Raw genomic sequence first — 18176 nt, 5'->3', positions numbered from 1 at the left:
GTGTTTACTAAATGCCTTAAAATGTATCCGTAAATAATATTATACTTCTACCTGCATAACCGTCAAGTAATGGTCATGGCTGAAGTACATCGCTTCTGTGCATGACGGCCAATCGCATCGCGCCAATTGTGTGTCCCCGCCCCCTTTGAATATAACAGGGTCGCTAGGTCCCTCCCCCTTTTCAAGTATTTCATTCCTTCACATGTGCTTTCCTTAACTCGACGAGTCTGTCCGCAGATGCTGTTGCTGCTGCTGAGCTAGAGAGCTGGGGATTATTGCACAAGTCAAAGTGTTGGCTGGTGCCGAGTGGGTGTCTTCTCACCCACATTCAGTACTTTCCATCTCTTGCTCTTCTTTCATCCACTGTTACTTGCTTATTGAGTGACACGCGGACTATGAAAAATATGACTTTCCGACGCGTAAAGAAGCTGAACTCAAACGAGCCGGACAGCGGGTCGTTGTGTCATGACAGTGGAGATATCTACTTTACCTCCTCCAAATCGGACAGCTGTACTGTGGACCGTGGACCCTCAAACTCCACTGAGGTGTATAATTATAAGACCCTCGCTTACTCTGGAGGGACCCTACCAAGGAACTTTAAAAAGGTTAGAGCGTTTCATTTTATTTTCGAGATACGAAACGCTGTATTTGAGTCCTTAAAAGTGTTTCATGAGCAGTTTACACGCAAAGTGATCCGTTTATATATCTTTTAATTCCCAACTGGAAAAAAAAACCTTTTTAGTCCAGCATTAGATGGATTTTCCGGGCTTAGTCAGCCTTTCTATGGTCAAACTGGTATTTTGGGTGGTTTTAGAAGAGTTCTGGACACTTTTCAGCTGGTTAGACAAGCTAAGACTGTTTGTTAAGGAAATCCTGCTAAACATTGTAAACTATGTTATTATGATTTTAGCTGGGTTAAGCTGGTCTGGCCAAAGTAATGTTCAACTGGTCTCACTGGGAGACCAGTTAAGACCAGCAGCACACCAGTTTGTTTGTTTTCTTCAGCAAGGTTGAGCTGTAGTTTCCACTGTTAATACTGAATTCACACTTATATCAGCTAATAGAGAGAAACACTTGTTAGCTTCTTTGATATCCTGCCCTCTGCACATCTTGAATGTATTGTATGATGTTGTCTGGCCTTAATTAAGCTCAGAAACAACAGTCCTGTGAGTTTGATTAGAAGCAGCAGTGTGCATGCGCCACTCAAGTTTGATTAGTTTAAAATCACATAAGTTGAGCCCTACCTCTCATCATCATTGGCTAGATCTGCACATTTTGGATGTGTCCCTTATTAACACACCTGATTCATATCATCAGCAAATTGTTTGATGCTCTGAACTGGGTATGAGACATTCAAAATGTGCAGTGCTGCAGGATTAACAACCACTGTTGAAGGGGAGTAGTTGCCCTTGTTTGAGTCTTGTCCTGAATGGTTCAAGCAGTTGTCACACTTTGCTTGGCATGTAAAAAATTTCTAGACCTGCGCTCATTCACACCTGTCCATCAGTGTGCATCTGTGACCATCAGCATGTGACGGTTCCTCTGAAGAACCTCGTTTGCATGCATATGAGCAGTCAGCAGTCATGTGAATCTTTAGGAGTGACTACTTTTTCATTTCTGCATGACTCTGATTCATTAGTGTTCATCATACAACAGATCACTCATATCACGCCATAAAAAGTAGAGCTTGCAATGCCACCACTGTGCATTCAGCAAGAAACACCAGTGTTTGTGGTAAAGAACTAACTTATTTTATTCATTGTTTGCAAAAATTTGCTCAAGGTCAAAGGTTTGTATACTTAAGTTTAGGTAGCAACCATTCATTCTCAAGTGAGAAATGCGTAGCATTTTAAGCTAACAGTCACCCAAACAAGAGGAAAATATTGTCACGTGAATCATTTTATATTAAACATTTATTCATAATTATAATTATTGTTATTATTATTTCAAACTCGATTTCCATTTGCATATCTGAAAATGTATTCCCACTGTGTTATGTTGTATTAATATTTATATTAATATTATAATAACGCACATTTGATTTTCACTTATCTGAAAATGTTTCACCTGTATTTTATTATTATTATTAATAATGCAAATTACATTAGTTTACATATCTGAACATGTTTCCCTGTATTGTTGTTGTTATTACGCCAATTTGTAATAGTATGGACTATAGGAATAGATATATCTAGTATAAAGTCTCCCACACTTCCTTCCAAATCCAAAGAGAGACATTAATCTGCTGCTCACCTCTACACTCGGCTTTGGCAAAAGCAGTTGCTCTCCTGGGCTTTGGCCATGCAGATGTGAGCCTGCTTGGTTTTGGCCCTTGGGTTTAGACACACTGAAGTGTGTTTCATGGTCAGTCATGGTGTAAAGTGTTTCCCTTTGCCTTCGGACCACCCACACACAGGTCTTACTCTCTTGAGTAACTGTAAACAGCTCATATCTGTCCCTGCTGAATTTTGGGCCTGCTCTTTAACAGTCCACCTCCTGTGTGGCCAGCCAGGCCGTTTTATGGAACCTGACCAAGTGTCCGGGGCAGAGAAGCCCTCTCCGGATTGTCTGCGACCTTTGTGGTGTGGAACTGAATTTACTGCAGAATTGAAAAAGCTTGAATAAACCGGGGTCTGTGTGGTTTTGTTGTTGATTGTGTATGGCTTTTGAAATTCAAATAGCCCTGATATGATCTTGATATCTCCGGGTAGCTGCATGTCTGGTGGCAATCAAAACAACATCTATAGTCTAGTATGTGTTATGGCTCTGATCTTCTTAAAGGGATAGTTCACCCAAAAATGACAATTCTGTCATTATTTTTTCACCCTCATGTTGTTTCAAACCTGTATGGCCCTCTTTCTTATTCAAATTCAAATTTAAACACTTTATTGTCTATCCCCACAGGGGTAGAACATTGTCTTTAGACAAAGGCTCAACGAACAATAAAAAAAAAAAACATAACACATAACATCAGTTTTAAAACCTACTACATTAAGACCTACGCAATTTCTTGTGATTCATCTTAAGATCCCATTTAAAATACCAATAGTAGTTGGAATTTTTTTTTTCGCCTAAGGTACTTTATACCGTCTACCAGAATAAAGTAACTGATATTATGTTGAACGTAAAAGAAGATATTTTAAAATGTTTCTATTTTGTCCATGCATTGAGTCCAATGCTTTGTCATTCAGGTTTGGAATGACAGGAGGGCGAGTAAATGATAGTTTTCATTGTTGGGTGTACTATCCATTAAAGACTATGTTGCTTTGTGGTTTAAATGAATTGTGTGGTATGACAGCAATTTTTCAATTGCCATTTTAAGGTCAAAAACAACAGCTCCTTCACAGCTGCTTGACTCAAACTAGCCAGCAACATTTAAATGTTGTATTTTAATTTGCAGAAATGAGTCCTAAACAAGGCTTGCTCACAGTGGAGTACTACAGTACACGGCAAGATTTGGATTGTAGGGCAGGGTAGGTTTATGAACAGTTCTCTGTATCGTGACTCCTACATTTTGCGTAAACGCCGGGCCACAACAGGGTATTGTACGGCGAAGAGCTTTGCTTCTCCATCCAACTGCCCCCGAGGGACCCTCTTAGTTACATGGAAATAAATGAAGTCATTGAGGGGACCCTACGACAATTCTCAAAGAGTACGAAAATAAAGAAAGGCAACATTTTACTAGCTTAGGAGGGTTCTTGCACAAAGTGCACTCTGTGGAAAGCTGAAGCTGTTGGGGTTGAGGTAGAGCCCGATTGAATGGGCGTCTGTCAGAGCGGGCGTAATATGAATGAATACTTATATCTGTTGTGCGTTTTGTGTTGGGTTTTCAAAGTTATCAGCCGGAACATCAGGGCAGTTGTTGTAGAACGTGCCAGAACCAATCTGGCTACATCGTAGATCATCCTTGTGATAATTTCCAAGACTTTTACTGTAAGTAAACCTGTAGTCTGGAGATAAAATAAGATCAGAAAGCCGTGACAGGAACGGTTCAGAGAAGGCGTCAGACAGACATGCATTTCAGGTTATTTTTCTGCGATTGTCATCCGAGCTGTTAAACAACATATGTGTGAAATGAACACATTGAGCACGACCTGTTGATCAAGGGGAGTGCGCAAGGGCAGATCTTCCAAAAGTCACAGACACTAATTTTCTTTCTCTTTCCTCCGCATAAATCTGTCTTGCTGAACAGAATGGTGGGCTGCAAAAATGGAAGCCCCTCTCACAGTCTCCAGAACCACAAAGGTAAATTGCCCCTGCTTTTCTTCCACCTACACAGATTTGATTGGCGTATGCATGCGTCATCGTTATTTCCTTAAAATACGCTTGATTTATTTAGACGGTTATGAAAACGTCAGACCATAGTCATTCACGCCTTACAAGGTGTCATGGAATAAAAATAACCCCCTTTGAACAAACGCAATTATAGATTTATATAAAGGGCCCTGTTTCAGAGGACTGAATGAATCAAATGAGGCCTGAGTGAATCTGTGAATAAAAAGGGAGTGTGTGTGTTGGATCGGCCAGATGGTCAGATATGATCTTTCTTGACTGTATGTATGTATGTATGTGTCTCTTTATTGTTGAGTATATGCAATGCATATACATAATTCATGAGTGCCTAATAATGTATGAGTGCTTTGAGAAAAACAGGGGTCTTGTCATGTCTTCATGATTTACACGTTTGAATCCTGAAATTGCTTAATTGTCTTGACAACTAGTATTATCAACACAGAAGTCCTCTCTAGATTAAAGTGCACCTAGTAATACATGCCCTGAGGTTGTTCTTATTGAGAAACAAAACGCACTGTATAAGTATGAAACTGAAAGTATACTGAAAAGTTTGAGAGTGAGCTGTTCAGATATCACACTTAGTATTTGGTGCTTTTTTACTTTTTTTGCACGTTTACTACGCCATAAAGACGTATCCTCCAAAATAGCGGAATCATGGGGTTGATTATGCATTTCCTCTGTGATCTTTCATCATCCTTGTTCCTGTAAGCATTGACTGTTAGTCAAGCTCATAGATTGAGACTAAACCAGTCAGACCATCTCTGTACAGCAGCCCTTTCCTCTATTCATATTAACTGAATTCCCTCTGTTTTGCTGAATTTCCTTCCAGGAAAACGGTGATCCTGGAGAAGAAAGAGGAGGAGGCCTTTGGCTTTGAAATCCAGGTAAGAGGGATTTAGACACTCTGTATACAAGACATATTATCTGAATTCGTTCATAGCATCTGAACTGGTGAAAAATAATGTAAAATCTTTCTAAAGTGATCTAGGGTACGTTTACATGACAATGATGTACTAAAAACGGTAACACTTTATTTTACAGTGTCCTTGTTAAATGTTACGTGTACTTAACATAGGAATAACAGTAAATTATGCATAATTACATGCAACTAACCCTCAACCAAATCCTAATCCTGCCCTAACTCTATAGTAAGTACATGTAGTTGCTTAATACTCAGCACTTAAATATATAATTACACTGTAACAATGACACCTTAAAATAAAGTGTGACCGTTTTTCCTTTGCATTTTTTCGCATATTGACGATAAGGTTGTCAAAACAATTCCCGTTCACATGGATCCACGAAAACGATTAAGAGTGCTGTATTATTCATGCCAGGCCAGTATTTGGCGACATCAAGATCTTCAAGTTCTCGTTTTTGTAGTTTACACAAAGATGATAACGGTATCGTTTTCAAAAACGTGCACTTTGAAGTTAGCATTTTCAGGCCCCCAAAATGCCATTTTCGTGTAAATGAGTGGTCAAAATCATGCATACGTTTTCTATTTTTAGTTGAAAACAGGGTCTTGTAAACGTCCCCTTAGCTTGTACATGTGGGTGGGCTGCTCAGGATTAAATAAAAGCAAGACCTTGGATGAAGGATCTCTTCTTTAAGTTGCTGTTATATTCAGCTTCAAGGTCTCGCTTGTGATTAAACTTTTAGTGGATGACACCTCATTTCAACAGAAACAAGTATTGGCTAAGGTTTCTCCACATATAATCCAGTTAGTTTTGACAAAAAAAAAAAAAAGTGCTTGTCTTGTGATTTATTCCTCAATCTGGAACCGATTATGAACTCAGCATTTGTAATTATTTATTCTGCTTCAAAGCAGTAGGTCATTTGTTGTGACACATGTGCCAGATAGCTAGTTTATATTTAGAAATGTATAATAGTTCAGATGCAGGACGGAGGACCCCTCCTTTCCGGCCTTGTCCTCTAGTACAGGATATGACATCAAGTTTCTGTCACATGATATGTCGAAATATCAAGAAATGAATTGTTTTCTGGGATGGCGTGCTGTAGACAACATTGTTTGACTCTCTTAGCAGTTGGGGATACAGTTGGCCGTATCTACTATGTAAATATGTCTGTACTTTGCATCTCCTGAGGCGCTTGGTGTCTCAGAGATTCGTTTAAGCATTTGGAGTGTGTGGGAAGAGGAAGGAAGCAGGCTATTCCAAACATTTGAAAACAGTTTATAAATGATTCACTTTTCAAAGATAGACATTTGCTTTTTTTCTCTCTTAAATGAGTGATAATTGGGAGTTCAGACCTTACAATGTTGCATCAGGTATTTAACACCATAGTGGCTTTTCTTAAAGGGACAGTTCACCAAAAAATTATGTTTTCAAAATCTACTCCTCATCATGATATTTGAAACCTGTATTACCCTTTTTCTCCTGTAATATAAAAAAATAAGTTATTTATAGCAGAATGAGAATGTCGAAAAGGGTCTTTTCCATACAATGAAATGAATGGTGACTGGCTGTCAAGCAAGAATATCGGCTGAAATTTCAGTACGTTTCTCACATAAATTTGCTGCATGGATTTAGAAGACTTGAAATATAGCGCACAAGTCATATGGACCACTTTTGGATATTAACAGCCCCAGTCCCCATTCACTTTCATTGTAATGGTAAGGTGCAGTGTGAGCCCTCTTTAAAACATAATCTTTTGTGCTTAGCTGAAGAAAGAAAGCCATAGGGGTTTGTAACATCCAGAGGGTGAGTAAATGATGACAGAATGTTAGTTTTTACGTGAACCAAGGCAAACTTTATGAAGTCATCAAAAGTTTAGTCAGATTCACCTTTCTTTTGACAAATTGAGGTTTAACAGTGTCCTCCGCTCACTAAGCTGTTAACCTCAACAACAGCTTTGGGTTTCATTTGAGGAAATGAGCACCAACATCAGCCATCCTCAAAGGCGTTGAAATCAGACGTTCCTACGCATTTTACACACTTAAGCAATTGTCATTCATTGTGAAAGTGAACATCGTGTGAACGCCTTAAAGCCACAGCGTGTCTCTTTGGTGACTGGTGTAAATGTTGCACGCTACAAAAAACATTATGGCTCCACTCACATCAGGAAATGAACAGCAAATTGAGACGCTCATTTGAATCTGTACGTCAGTAAACCAAAGATACCACCGATATAGGCACCAACATGCAAATGACCTTTCCAAACGGCATCAGTATATCAGTGCGTGCGTCTTGAACTGAGCTACTGATTACAGTTATGGTGGAAACTGAAGCTGATGTTTTGCATATCGACGTCTCACTGAGTCTCTTCCTGCTCCTGTTTTAAACTCTTGCTGTGTAGAGTTGCATTGTATTCTTAACTAGAATTTGTAGTGTAATTCTCTAAAATATCTCACACCACTATGGTATGTTATTGCCACTTAACATCCTTCACAGTTTACACAGAGATCCAGGTGCTAGTCCACTGAAGCTGACTTGAGTTGTTTTTATTGCAGAATAGATGAACTGTATAAGATCCTAATGATGCAAACTACATTTTATTGCTACTGCTAAAACTTTTTTTTTTTAAACATAATTTACAGTTTAAAACAATGTTATCCATCCGTTTTGAAAACCACTTGTCCTATGTAGGGTCGTGGGTATATTATATTTTATTGTGTTATAATATTTTGTATGTTATCCATCCATCTAATTTGCAAACCGCTTTGTCTATTTCGGCTATATTATATTATATTATATTATATTATATTATATTATATTATATTATATTATATTATATTATATTATATTATATTATATTATAAAAAGTATATGTAACTTGCTCTACTCTGGAAAACTTTCCTTTGACTGAATATCATTTTCACTCTGAAATGCTCAGCATTAGAGTAAAATGGCAAGAAAGCATTCTCTTGCTAACACTCAGAAATGGTCATCAAATATAAAATGTTGATAGCCAAACAATTTTTAGCCTCAGTCAGATGGCTTGGAGTTGTCCTGCATCCAGATCAAACATTGAAATGACAACAAAACACAGGTGTTTCAAACGGCCTAGTTTCGGTGTGGCTTGTTTATCAAGGATGTTTGCATGTGTGTAAACGACCTGAAGCCGTTCCTCACGTTCAGCCACTGAGTCTGTCAGTCAGTCTTTGTGAAGCCGTGCAGGTCAACATTCTAGTCATTGAGCACATGATGGTGTTAAGCCACTGTGGAAATGCTATCAGACCTGATTTAGCAATGCTACGTCAAACAATAAGTCCTAGTATTGAAGAAAATGGCACACCTTTACTAGCTAGACTATGACTCATTTTGTTTACTTAAGTATAATCTGAATGCATATCTATAAATAACATCACTCTCTGTACAAGAGGACGCATTGTTTACCACCCTTTTTTGTGTGTGTGCCTGCAGACATACGGACTGCATCACCAGAGTGAGAACTCGGTGGAGATGTGTACCTTTGTTTGCAAAGTTCACGAAGACAGTCCTGCCCATCTTGCAGGCCTTAAAGTCGGTAAGTGTGCTCGCATTAACACCACCCTTAATGTTTGCTCTTTCAGTCCCGCTCTAAACCAGCATTTGACACCGAGGCTAGAATATTCAGAGTAGTCCTCGGGGTCAAAGAGAGTACATTTAAAAGCAAAAACAAGGATCACTTTCCTTCATCCACCTCTTGAACGTCCTGTTTTGTAGTAAAATGAGTCTGTGTGAACGGGAGTAATATTTCAGAAGGCTTGCTTTCTGACTCTTAGATCTGTCAATCTGTCAACAGCAGAACAGTTGAGTGACAGCTCTCCTGTTTAAGCAAGAGCAAATATCACAGGTCATCACCCACGTAGACAGGTGATTTTTACTCTTTCAAACTGTAAAACAGAATACAGTCGAGTCACTCTGGGTTTTTTTGTGTGGGCTGCATGTTTATATGCAAGCTCTATTTGAATCTGCTAGGTTTTTTTCTTAAACATTTCTGTTGTTCCCCTTTTGTTTGAGCTCTTATTGTACTTGGCATAAATCTTTCATCCTGACATAAATTAAATGGAGCTGTTGAATTTTTCATTTTGGAATATATAAAAGTGTATGTGTGTGCGTGTGCGTGTGTGCGTGTGCGTGTGTGCGTGTGCGTGTGCGTGTGTGCGTGCGTGTGTGTGTGCGTGCGTGTGTGTGTGCGTGTGTGTGTGCGTGTGTGCGTGTGTGTGTGTGTGTGTGTGCGTGTGTGCGTGTGTGCGTGTGTGCGTGTGTGCGTGCGTGTGTGCGTGTGTGCGTGTGTGCGTGTGTGCGTGCGTGTGTGCGTGTGTGCGTGTGTGTGTGTGTGTGCGCGTGTGTGCGTGTGTGCGTGTGTGCGTGTGTGCGTGTGTGCATGTGTGCGTGCGTGCGCGTGTGTGTGTGTGTGTGTGTGTGTGTGTGTGTAATATGTGTATAATATTCCAAAATGAAAAATTCAACAGCTACATTATTATTAGTATGTGTGTGTATATATATATATATACACACACACACACAGCGTTAAAATGTTTGGGGTCCGTAAGATGTTTTTTTTTTTTAAATGGTTTCAAAAGAAGTTTTATGCTCACCAAGGCTGCCTTTGGTCAAAAATACAGTAAAATCTGTAATGTTGTGAAATATTATAATTTAAAGTAAGGTTTTTTTTTTGTTTTTTTTTTTACACATTATGTATGTCGTTATTGTCACTTTTGATCACTTTAATGCATCCTTACTTATTGCAATCCTTGCTTTGAACAGTAGATCTGTAGTTAACATTACTTAAAGAAACTAATTTTGCTCAATGTTAAATTAATCACATCTCAAACGCTACAACAGCGGTTCGTCATGCATGTAAACTTGCATCTTTGTGGTAGTTTAATCCTTATAGAAACTGCAAGTTGTAAGCAACTTTATTTAGAAAATGTTGACAAGTAAAAATTAATCTTTGTCTTTGTGCTATAATGCCACATTCAGGCTTTTATGAATTGTTACCTCTTGAAATTTAATACATGCAGAATCTGCATTCTTTTCTATAATCTCTATGAGAAAAAAACACTTCTGCATCTAAAATATCCATTTGCTCTGTCCTAGGATCAGGTGATCCTTCTCCTAGTCCAAAATATAACAATTATGATTCATAGATAAACTGATGTCAGATCAGAAGTAAACAGGAACTCCTCCTCAGAGTTGCTGTGCGTGTGTGTTGGTTTCGCTTCCTGCATTCCCTGCATGCTTTGCGCTATTGTCGGCTTTGGCCTGTCTCTCAAAAGCACATGACCTCATCGTTCTAAGTCAAGAAAACCCCAAACTCTCCTAGGACAAAAGAACTTGTTTCATTACATATTGATGTGTGAAGTCTATTTGTCATGCGAGAAGCAAAAGAAAACAAGATGGTAATTTATTCCAGTGGAACACAAAAGGAGGTGTTTAGCAGAATGGTTACGCTGCTTTTTTCTGTACAATGAAAGTGAATGTGACGTCAAGTTTTAAAAAGGTTCAAATAAAGCACTATAACAGTAGTCCATTGCGCTATTTTAAATGTTCAGAAGCCAAGCAATAACTTTCTGTGAGCAACAGACTAAAACTGAATGTGTTCACTGAAAATGTTTCCTCTGAACTCTTGCGTAGCACTTGTGGTCACCATTCACCTTTATTGTGTTGAAATTGGACATTCTGCAATAAGTGTCTTCTTTTGTGCTCCTTAGAAGAAAGTCAGTCAATACAGGTTTCAAAATAGATGAGGGTGAGTAAATAATCATGACAGAATTTATATTTTTGGTTGAACTATCACTCTAAGGCAGCACAGCACACAAAATGTTAGTGTACAGTTTCCAATCAGATCAGTTCTCAGTTGAACACTCTTCTCTGGGCTTTGTAGGAGACACGATTGCCAGCGTGAACGACACTTCTGTGGAAGGCTTTCGCCATAAAGAAATCGTCCAGCTCATTAAATCATCAGGCAACGACATTAGGTATGTAGATGTTCAGTGTTCTTCCGTGTCTGAAAAGCAAAATAGTCACATTTTCCCCAGAATAGAATGGTTTTAAAAGTTTAAATTGAAACTTAATTGTTTCAAGTGTACCTGTGGTCTTTTCTGATTAGCTTGAAGAAATAGATCTGCTATTACTTGATTGGAACCACACTTTCCTTCCCCCCTGTTTATTTTCTGTTTAATAAAAGATGAAAGGCCAGTGAAAATGAACCTCCATTTATAAAGTGTAGATGTGAACCACATGAATGCACAGCAGTTCATGCCTTCCCTCTCCACGGCTTTTAACTCAATTATTTCCACTTTTAAACTTGGGGTTATGCTGTAAATTTGAGTTTACAGCAGCCCAGTAAAAAGAGGTTCCTGCTTCATATCCATATCACCAATCCTGGTCTTGAAATCATATACATTTGGGGGAAGGGGAGTTTTAAATTACCACTAAGCTCATATTCAGACACGTTGTGGTCTGAAGTCTGTTTTAAAGAGCTATTTGACTTTAATTGGTGTGTTTATTAGATTAAAGGTTTGAAGACATGTAATACTGCACAGTATAGGAAGTGACTTTGTCAAGCAACACTGTTTTATTTTGTTCCTGTTCTAGGCTAGAAACGGTCTACAGCAACTCTATTAGAAAAGCAGAATTGGAAGCCCGACTGCAGTATCTAAAGGTAAGTCACATGCATGTATCAAGCGGCGTGTCGTTTACAAGTGTTGTAATGTAAGCCCAGCTTTAACACAGCTGCCCCGGCCTGGCACCAAACACTAGTGCTGACCGCACCTGTTTCCTCTCACACCCCACCTGTTCCAATGACAGTCCAGTCTTAATCCACACATACTGAAGTACAGCTGAAAAGAAGCACGGCACATTTTTACATTCCTCAGGACGTTCTCATATGTGTAAGAAGATGCCTTGGCTATAAAGTTTAACTACAGTAAGAATACGGTTTCATTTTGATACTCGCTTCTGCAGTTTTTGAGAGTTGCAGAATCACGGTGATGGTGAACATGGTTATATATGTGTTCATGTCATATTTGCTACACAGCTCTTTTGAATACATAGTTGTATATGAGACATGCACAAGCTCTGTTTTATAAATATTATAATATTAACTGAGCTGATGATGTAACTAGATGGGTAGAGTTTTGGTTGGAGAACTTTAAACCAACATGTTTTGGCACACACACCTTTGTCATGGTTGAAAGAAAATAATTTATTTAAATGCAAACTAAAAAAAACTCATTTAAAGTCAACCAGTGGAGTAGTAAACTGAAATGTCTAATATCTACCAATTAATCAAATGGCTTATGGGCAAATAATATTGGCCATATTGGTAATCAGACATAATTAGTTTTTTATTAAATGTTTAATTTTTAATGCTTATTTACTTTGTTTTACATTTAGAATACATGTGCCATCATGTTATGCTCACGCTTCAGTGTTTGCTTCAGAGTTATTGTTAACTGGAACGATTAAAAATTAAAATATTCATTTAAGTTCAAGTATTAAAATGACTAAAACTGTGAATAAAAATAAAAAATATGGCACAGTCACATAAAATAATAAAAAATAAAATTAAAATGAAAACTGAAAAAGTAAAAGCCAATTCCAACTATAATAGTATATAAATAACACTTAGTTAATATTTAAAAACACTAGTTAAAACACTGTTAAATGTAATCTTTTGCGAACCTTAAAATCAATATTAATTTTTCACGCCGTACATTATGTTGTGCTGCTTAAATTTAATTGTCTTGTAGCATTTACAACAATTGATTTTAGATTTAATTAAAAATTTTTATTTATTTAAACAAAATAGTATAGAATTATAATTGTCCATTTAACAGTTATCTCCCATAACATGAAAATAATTATCTGCTCTTGACTTTGAATATCGGTGCATCCCTGTGAAATGCCTTCCATTGAGTGTTTGTTTTATTTTTTATTCTGTAGAATAACAGATAAAACCAATCGAAACCACAATAGTTACAAAAAGTAAAAAAATCATGACAGACCATCTTTTCATTCATTACTTCAACAAATTAACTTTACAAAAAGAATTATGATTAAAAAAATTGACCCAGACAATAAACAACTCTGCATTTCGTTCAGATTTGATGGCTTGTTGATTCGAGAAGTAGCTATGGAGAACTGAGAGCCAAGTCTGACCTCGCTGACCACACACTTCCCTGTTCTCTATGATGATGATGGGAAAAAAGTAAATGAACAGACCAGCCAAATGACACATGGAATGACTCTTACTGTCTTTTGTCTCTCCAGCAAACCCTGCATGAGAAATGGGATGAATACAGATCGCTAATGGTGCAAGAACAGCGGCTTGTGCATGGTGAGTTTTAGCACATGATAGCAATCTTGCTAACCCAGGCCTTTGAATAAGCCACCAGTTGCTAATGAGGTTGTTTTAATAGCGTGTAAAGGTTGGACATATGACATCTGAGCACTTCTGCATGTATTTATGTACCACAAAACACTTCCTGTACGCACAAGTTTGCATTAGACACTTAAAGAGTGTGATAAATGAAGAGAAACATATTTAGAAGCACATGCTAGTATTTTTCCGGTATGACTGAAGTTCAAACTAAATGCCTTAGTAGTATACCAACATAATACAATACCAATCTGCAGAATCTCTTAAAGACTAATTATAAAAAAAGTCTTAAAACAGAGTAATTTTCTTTGAATGCAAGACACTACATGCAAAACCTGTTTTTTTTCCATAACTTAGAAGAAAACATGCAAAATACACTTATTTTATCTTAATTGTGTTTTCAGTCACTATTTGACATTTTTGCTATGGTTACTCTCAGTGGCTACGTTTACATTCACAACTTTTGTTTCAATCGGATTGAATTCATTTCAGTTGATGAATCTGAATGTAGTGTTTACGTGAAAGCGAAATCAGGTTGATGTGCGCGTTTAAATGTCTCAAGCTTTATATCGGAATAGATTTTTTGACATGCGCACACTGCACAAATATCCCGAGTTTCCTGCTGTTTGCGCATACTAACTATTCTCCTACATTGGTTCTTTATTTGTTTCAAACAGCAGACTTAATATTTATCCATTTCTGGTCATAATTTGGAGTAAATGAGCATATGAACCGTTGTGCCGTGCTGCTTATATTTATCACGCAGTAAAAATGCACAAAGCCAGTCCTCTGTGGATAAGAATCCGAAACAAGGACTGGTGGGACGTTGTCCTGCTCCACTTCACAGACGCTGAGGAATGAAAGGAGAATTTTAGAATGATGGGACACTCATAAATATGACCCTTTATTCAACAGGAACAGCTCGTTCTGCACGTCATACGTCATAACGCTATTTAACGTCATTGCACATGCGCACTTGTGCAGTCCTTTCAGTTTCGGTTTTCAATCCGATCAAGTGTTTACATGTCCTCTCGATCGGAATAGAAAAAGAATAACCACCCCTTTCAATCCGATCGAAATTCCATTCGGATCAAGCTCAATCGGATTGATTAAAGTGTTTACATGAAGGCTTTTCAGTCCGATTTAGCCGTCAATCCGATTACTGTCGGATTATTTTATATACGGTCGTAGCCAGTGTGAAAAGCCCTTCTGTCAACAAAATGAAACAAGAATTTTTAACCTGGTTTTATCCAATGTTCAGATTTCTGTGCAAATTTGTACATAAACTTAATAATGGCTAATTTAAACATGACATTTCAGAAAACTGGTAATACAATTTTTTTTTTGTATTTTTTTTTTGTTGCAATTCTTCTTATTATAATCAGTCAGCTGGGGAAGTATGGTGATGTATATTAGTGTTTTTTTTTTTTTTTTTTTTTTTTTTTTTTTTTTTTACTGTGTTCAACTTTGGTGTCTTGCTTTAAAACATTGCCAGAGGTTAATTTAGCTATCTGTTTTCACTCTCACAGGCATCGTAATGAGTGACGTGGCTGTGTATGAGTCTCTGGAGTCAGCCGGCGTGTACGGTAGTCTGGGAGCTCCGAGCCCCGCGGCCATGCGCGCGTTACATGGCACCGGTAGCACGAGCAGCAGCGTGAGCCACCTCAGTGCCGCCACGGCCGAGGACGATCCACTCTACCAAACCTGCTTCTACCAGGGGGAACGTGGCAACAACACCAGCAACGACGAGCTCGACACAAACCAAGAGAAGACTCAAAGCGGCCGTCCACGGATCACCAGACCCGCCAGCGAGCTCTTCGCTACTGCCAAGACAACCCTGACCCGCAGCGCCAGCACACGCAGCTACATGAGGGGCCCGGCATCGTCCTCGGTGCCTAATGGAGAAAAACAGCAGTGCGGAGGCTTCAGCACACTGCAGCGCAAACCCAAACAGAAGAGCTTCAGGCGGAGGCTGTTGAAGTACATTCCCGGACTAAACCGACCCCTGGAAGAGGAGGAAAGCAAACTGTGAGAAACTAAAACAGACTAAAATTCAAAGACTCACTTAGCCAAAGACTAAATGTTTAAAATGTGAAATGCATCCAAAAAACAAACTGAAGACCAAAATTGGAGGCCAAGACACACCAAAGAATCTAGTGATTAAAAAAAAAAAGAGCCTCGTTCATTTCCACTGTTTGGACAGATTAGAAGTAATTTAGTTTGAGTGTGCCAAAAGTTTCAAAGCATTTGCTTTTAAAATCTGAATACAAAACATTCACACAAGATTGGTTGGGCAACTTAAATGTTTGTCTAAAATGCTGAGTAGATGTGGATGCGTTTCTATTTGTTGCTGGAATATTGTTTAAAATTCTATAACCAGTAATATAACAGTTAACAAGACAAAAATATGGTGAATGTTGACTAAAATAAAACGACCAATTTGTCTTAATTACTTTGTCAACTCCTTAAACTTTATTAACATTGTTTAACTTTATTTTCTGGTGCACATTTTTCATCTAAATCAAGAAGTAAATGTTTGTACATATTTCGTTAATGTTTAAGTTATTTATTTAAAATTTTTTTTTTTTTTTGTGAAGTTTTTTTGTTGTTGTTTGAAGATGTACAAAATGAAGAATATTTCTTAGTTCATCATTTATATTTGCAAATACTTTGGCCCTGAAGGATATTTAATAAGTGCCTGTTGGCATGTATGTGTAAATAACTTTTCTATTTTTTGAAAAATAAAAGGATTTTTCCCTTAATTTCTCTAGTATGCTTTTGTATGTTGAATTCATATTGACATTTCTCAGGTTATTTTTCCCAGAAGTCCACTTGACAAATTCCCTGCCATTTGAGCACAAGTGTTCTTATTGTGTTGGACGTCTTTGATTTCTTCCTAAAATATTTTTCTTTGCACTTACGATACCGGCAGCTCATACAAAAGACTACAGTCTAATGTGCTTTCCTACCTCAAAAACAACAGCTTCCTCTGGGGCAGAGACTGTGTGTTTTGTAGTATGAAGGGGCTGGTTACATTCCTCTAATGCTTGGCTCTGTGAGACCTTCAGTGATGTCAAACAAATTCATTGTAGGGTTGCTGTTAGGAATATGCATTGGAATGTGCATCTAAAGAGTGACCCCAGGATTCCAGACCACAAGCCTTGATTATCTTCCTTTAGGTCAGAGCTGAACCCCTGCCCTCTGCCTGCACACACAAACACGTTCCCCCATGGTGCTTTGTCAAGACACAAACCGCACCATCATCCCAGTGTAGCGCCTGACCCTCCAGGTCACAAAATCCCCCCCTTTTCTATGGCTCTCTTTACGTTGTTTCCCCTTTGTCTGCCTTTACAGCCGGTGCCCGTTACGTCAGAGCCTCTTTGGATGGGCGCTGGTGTCAGTACTGCGTAACTCCCTGTGTCTTGATTAGCTATTGTTTCGTCTTCAGTTACAGAGACGGGTGTGTGGGTAACTTGTCAGCTTAAGACATAATTGGGTTTTTGAGCAGATTTCGAAGGCTGAAGTCATTTCAAGTCATGAGGATTGTAAAAAAAAAAAAAAAAAGTGAAAGCATAATTTGTTTGAAGACAAGGGGACCTAAAGCAACGCCATGAATGGGCCATTTAATGGTTGGGCAAAACAATGGGCTGACAGTGGGTTGAATGTAATTAGCACAGCAAGAGAGATGGGAGCTTGGTAGAGATGGGACACTAGAGTTTGTTTATACGTGTATTTATATTTTAGGGATGTTTCCTAAAGTAAGCATCAGTATTATTATTGCTTTTACTTGGGTTTGTTATAAAAACCACTATCAAAAAAATTAAACATTGATGTGTAACTTGTTTGGACTGATACTTAAAATTTATTAAAAAATCTCATACAGTATATGCATTAAAGAAGCGACCTGGGGCACATATATACTGGCCAGAATATCAATGTCAGAGAGACTTGATAGTGGACTTTTACATGGGCCACCAAGCAACCACCAAACAAACGTTAAGGACGTGCTAAAATCCTTTTAGAACGCTTTAGCAACCACATAGCAACGCTTAACCAACCACCCACACCCTTGTAATATTGTTCAGCGCGTATTTGTGCGTAAAATGTGTGTAGAAAAACATTTGTATTATTCAAATTCGCTCTATTGTGATTTTTATTTTCATAATACTAATGAAAATCATATTTTTTTTTATCATTCAAATTCGCAAAATTAATCTGAATTAAATAAATAATCAGAATAAACTCAATCTACATGTCCGCGAAAACAAGCGAGATTTAATTTGTGCGGAAGGCCCTTATATGGATATGTTTGGACTTGTTTTATGCAAATTACTAACTGCAGGCAGGCACGCGCCCCATTTTGAGTTCAACATTAAACGAGTGTAGGAAATATGAATGCGTAGGCCACTGTTGTGATTCCGGTGGAAGTTTTGCACGGAAACGTAACGTTAAGTCTGTGCACATAAATACGCAATTTGTTTGCAGTCATTAATGAATGAGGCCAATAGTCTTCAGAAAGTCTATATAGAGTGTGTGGTTGTTAACAATTG

General features: G+C 38.1%; 1 protein-coding gene across 1 annotated transcript; it reads left to right on the top strand.

The window, feature by feature from the left end:
• Positions 1-184: 184 nt before the first annotated feature.
• Positions 185-17167, top strand: tamalin (trafficking regulator and scaffold protein tamalin). Its single transcript, XM_081386405.1, has 8 exons — positions 185-605; positions 4193-4245; positions 5123-5177; positions 8679-8781; positions 11128-11221; positions 11841-11907; positions 13518-13584; positions 15156-17167. Exons 1-8 carry the CDS (start codon positions 396-398, stop codon positions 15656-15658), a joined length of 1152 nt encoding a protein of 383 aa, XP_081242531.1. The 5' UTR covers positions 185-395; the 3' UTR covers positions 15659-17167.
• Positions 17168-18176: the final 1009 nt, after the last annotated feature.

This window comes from Scardinius erythrophthalmus (assembly GCF_964197995.2).
Source record: "Scardinius erythrophthalmus genome assembly, chromosome: 15".
NCBI lineage: Eukaryota > Metazoa > Chordata > Actinopteri > Cypriniformes > Leuciscidae > Scardinius > Scardinius erythrophthalmus.
This window is presented reverse-complemented; position numbering and strand designations above follow the sequence as displayed.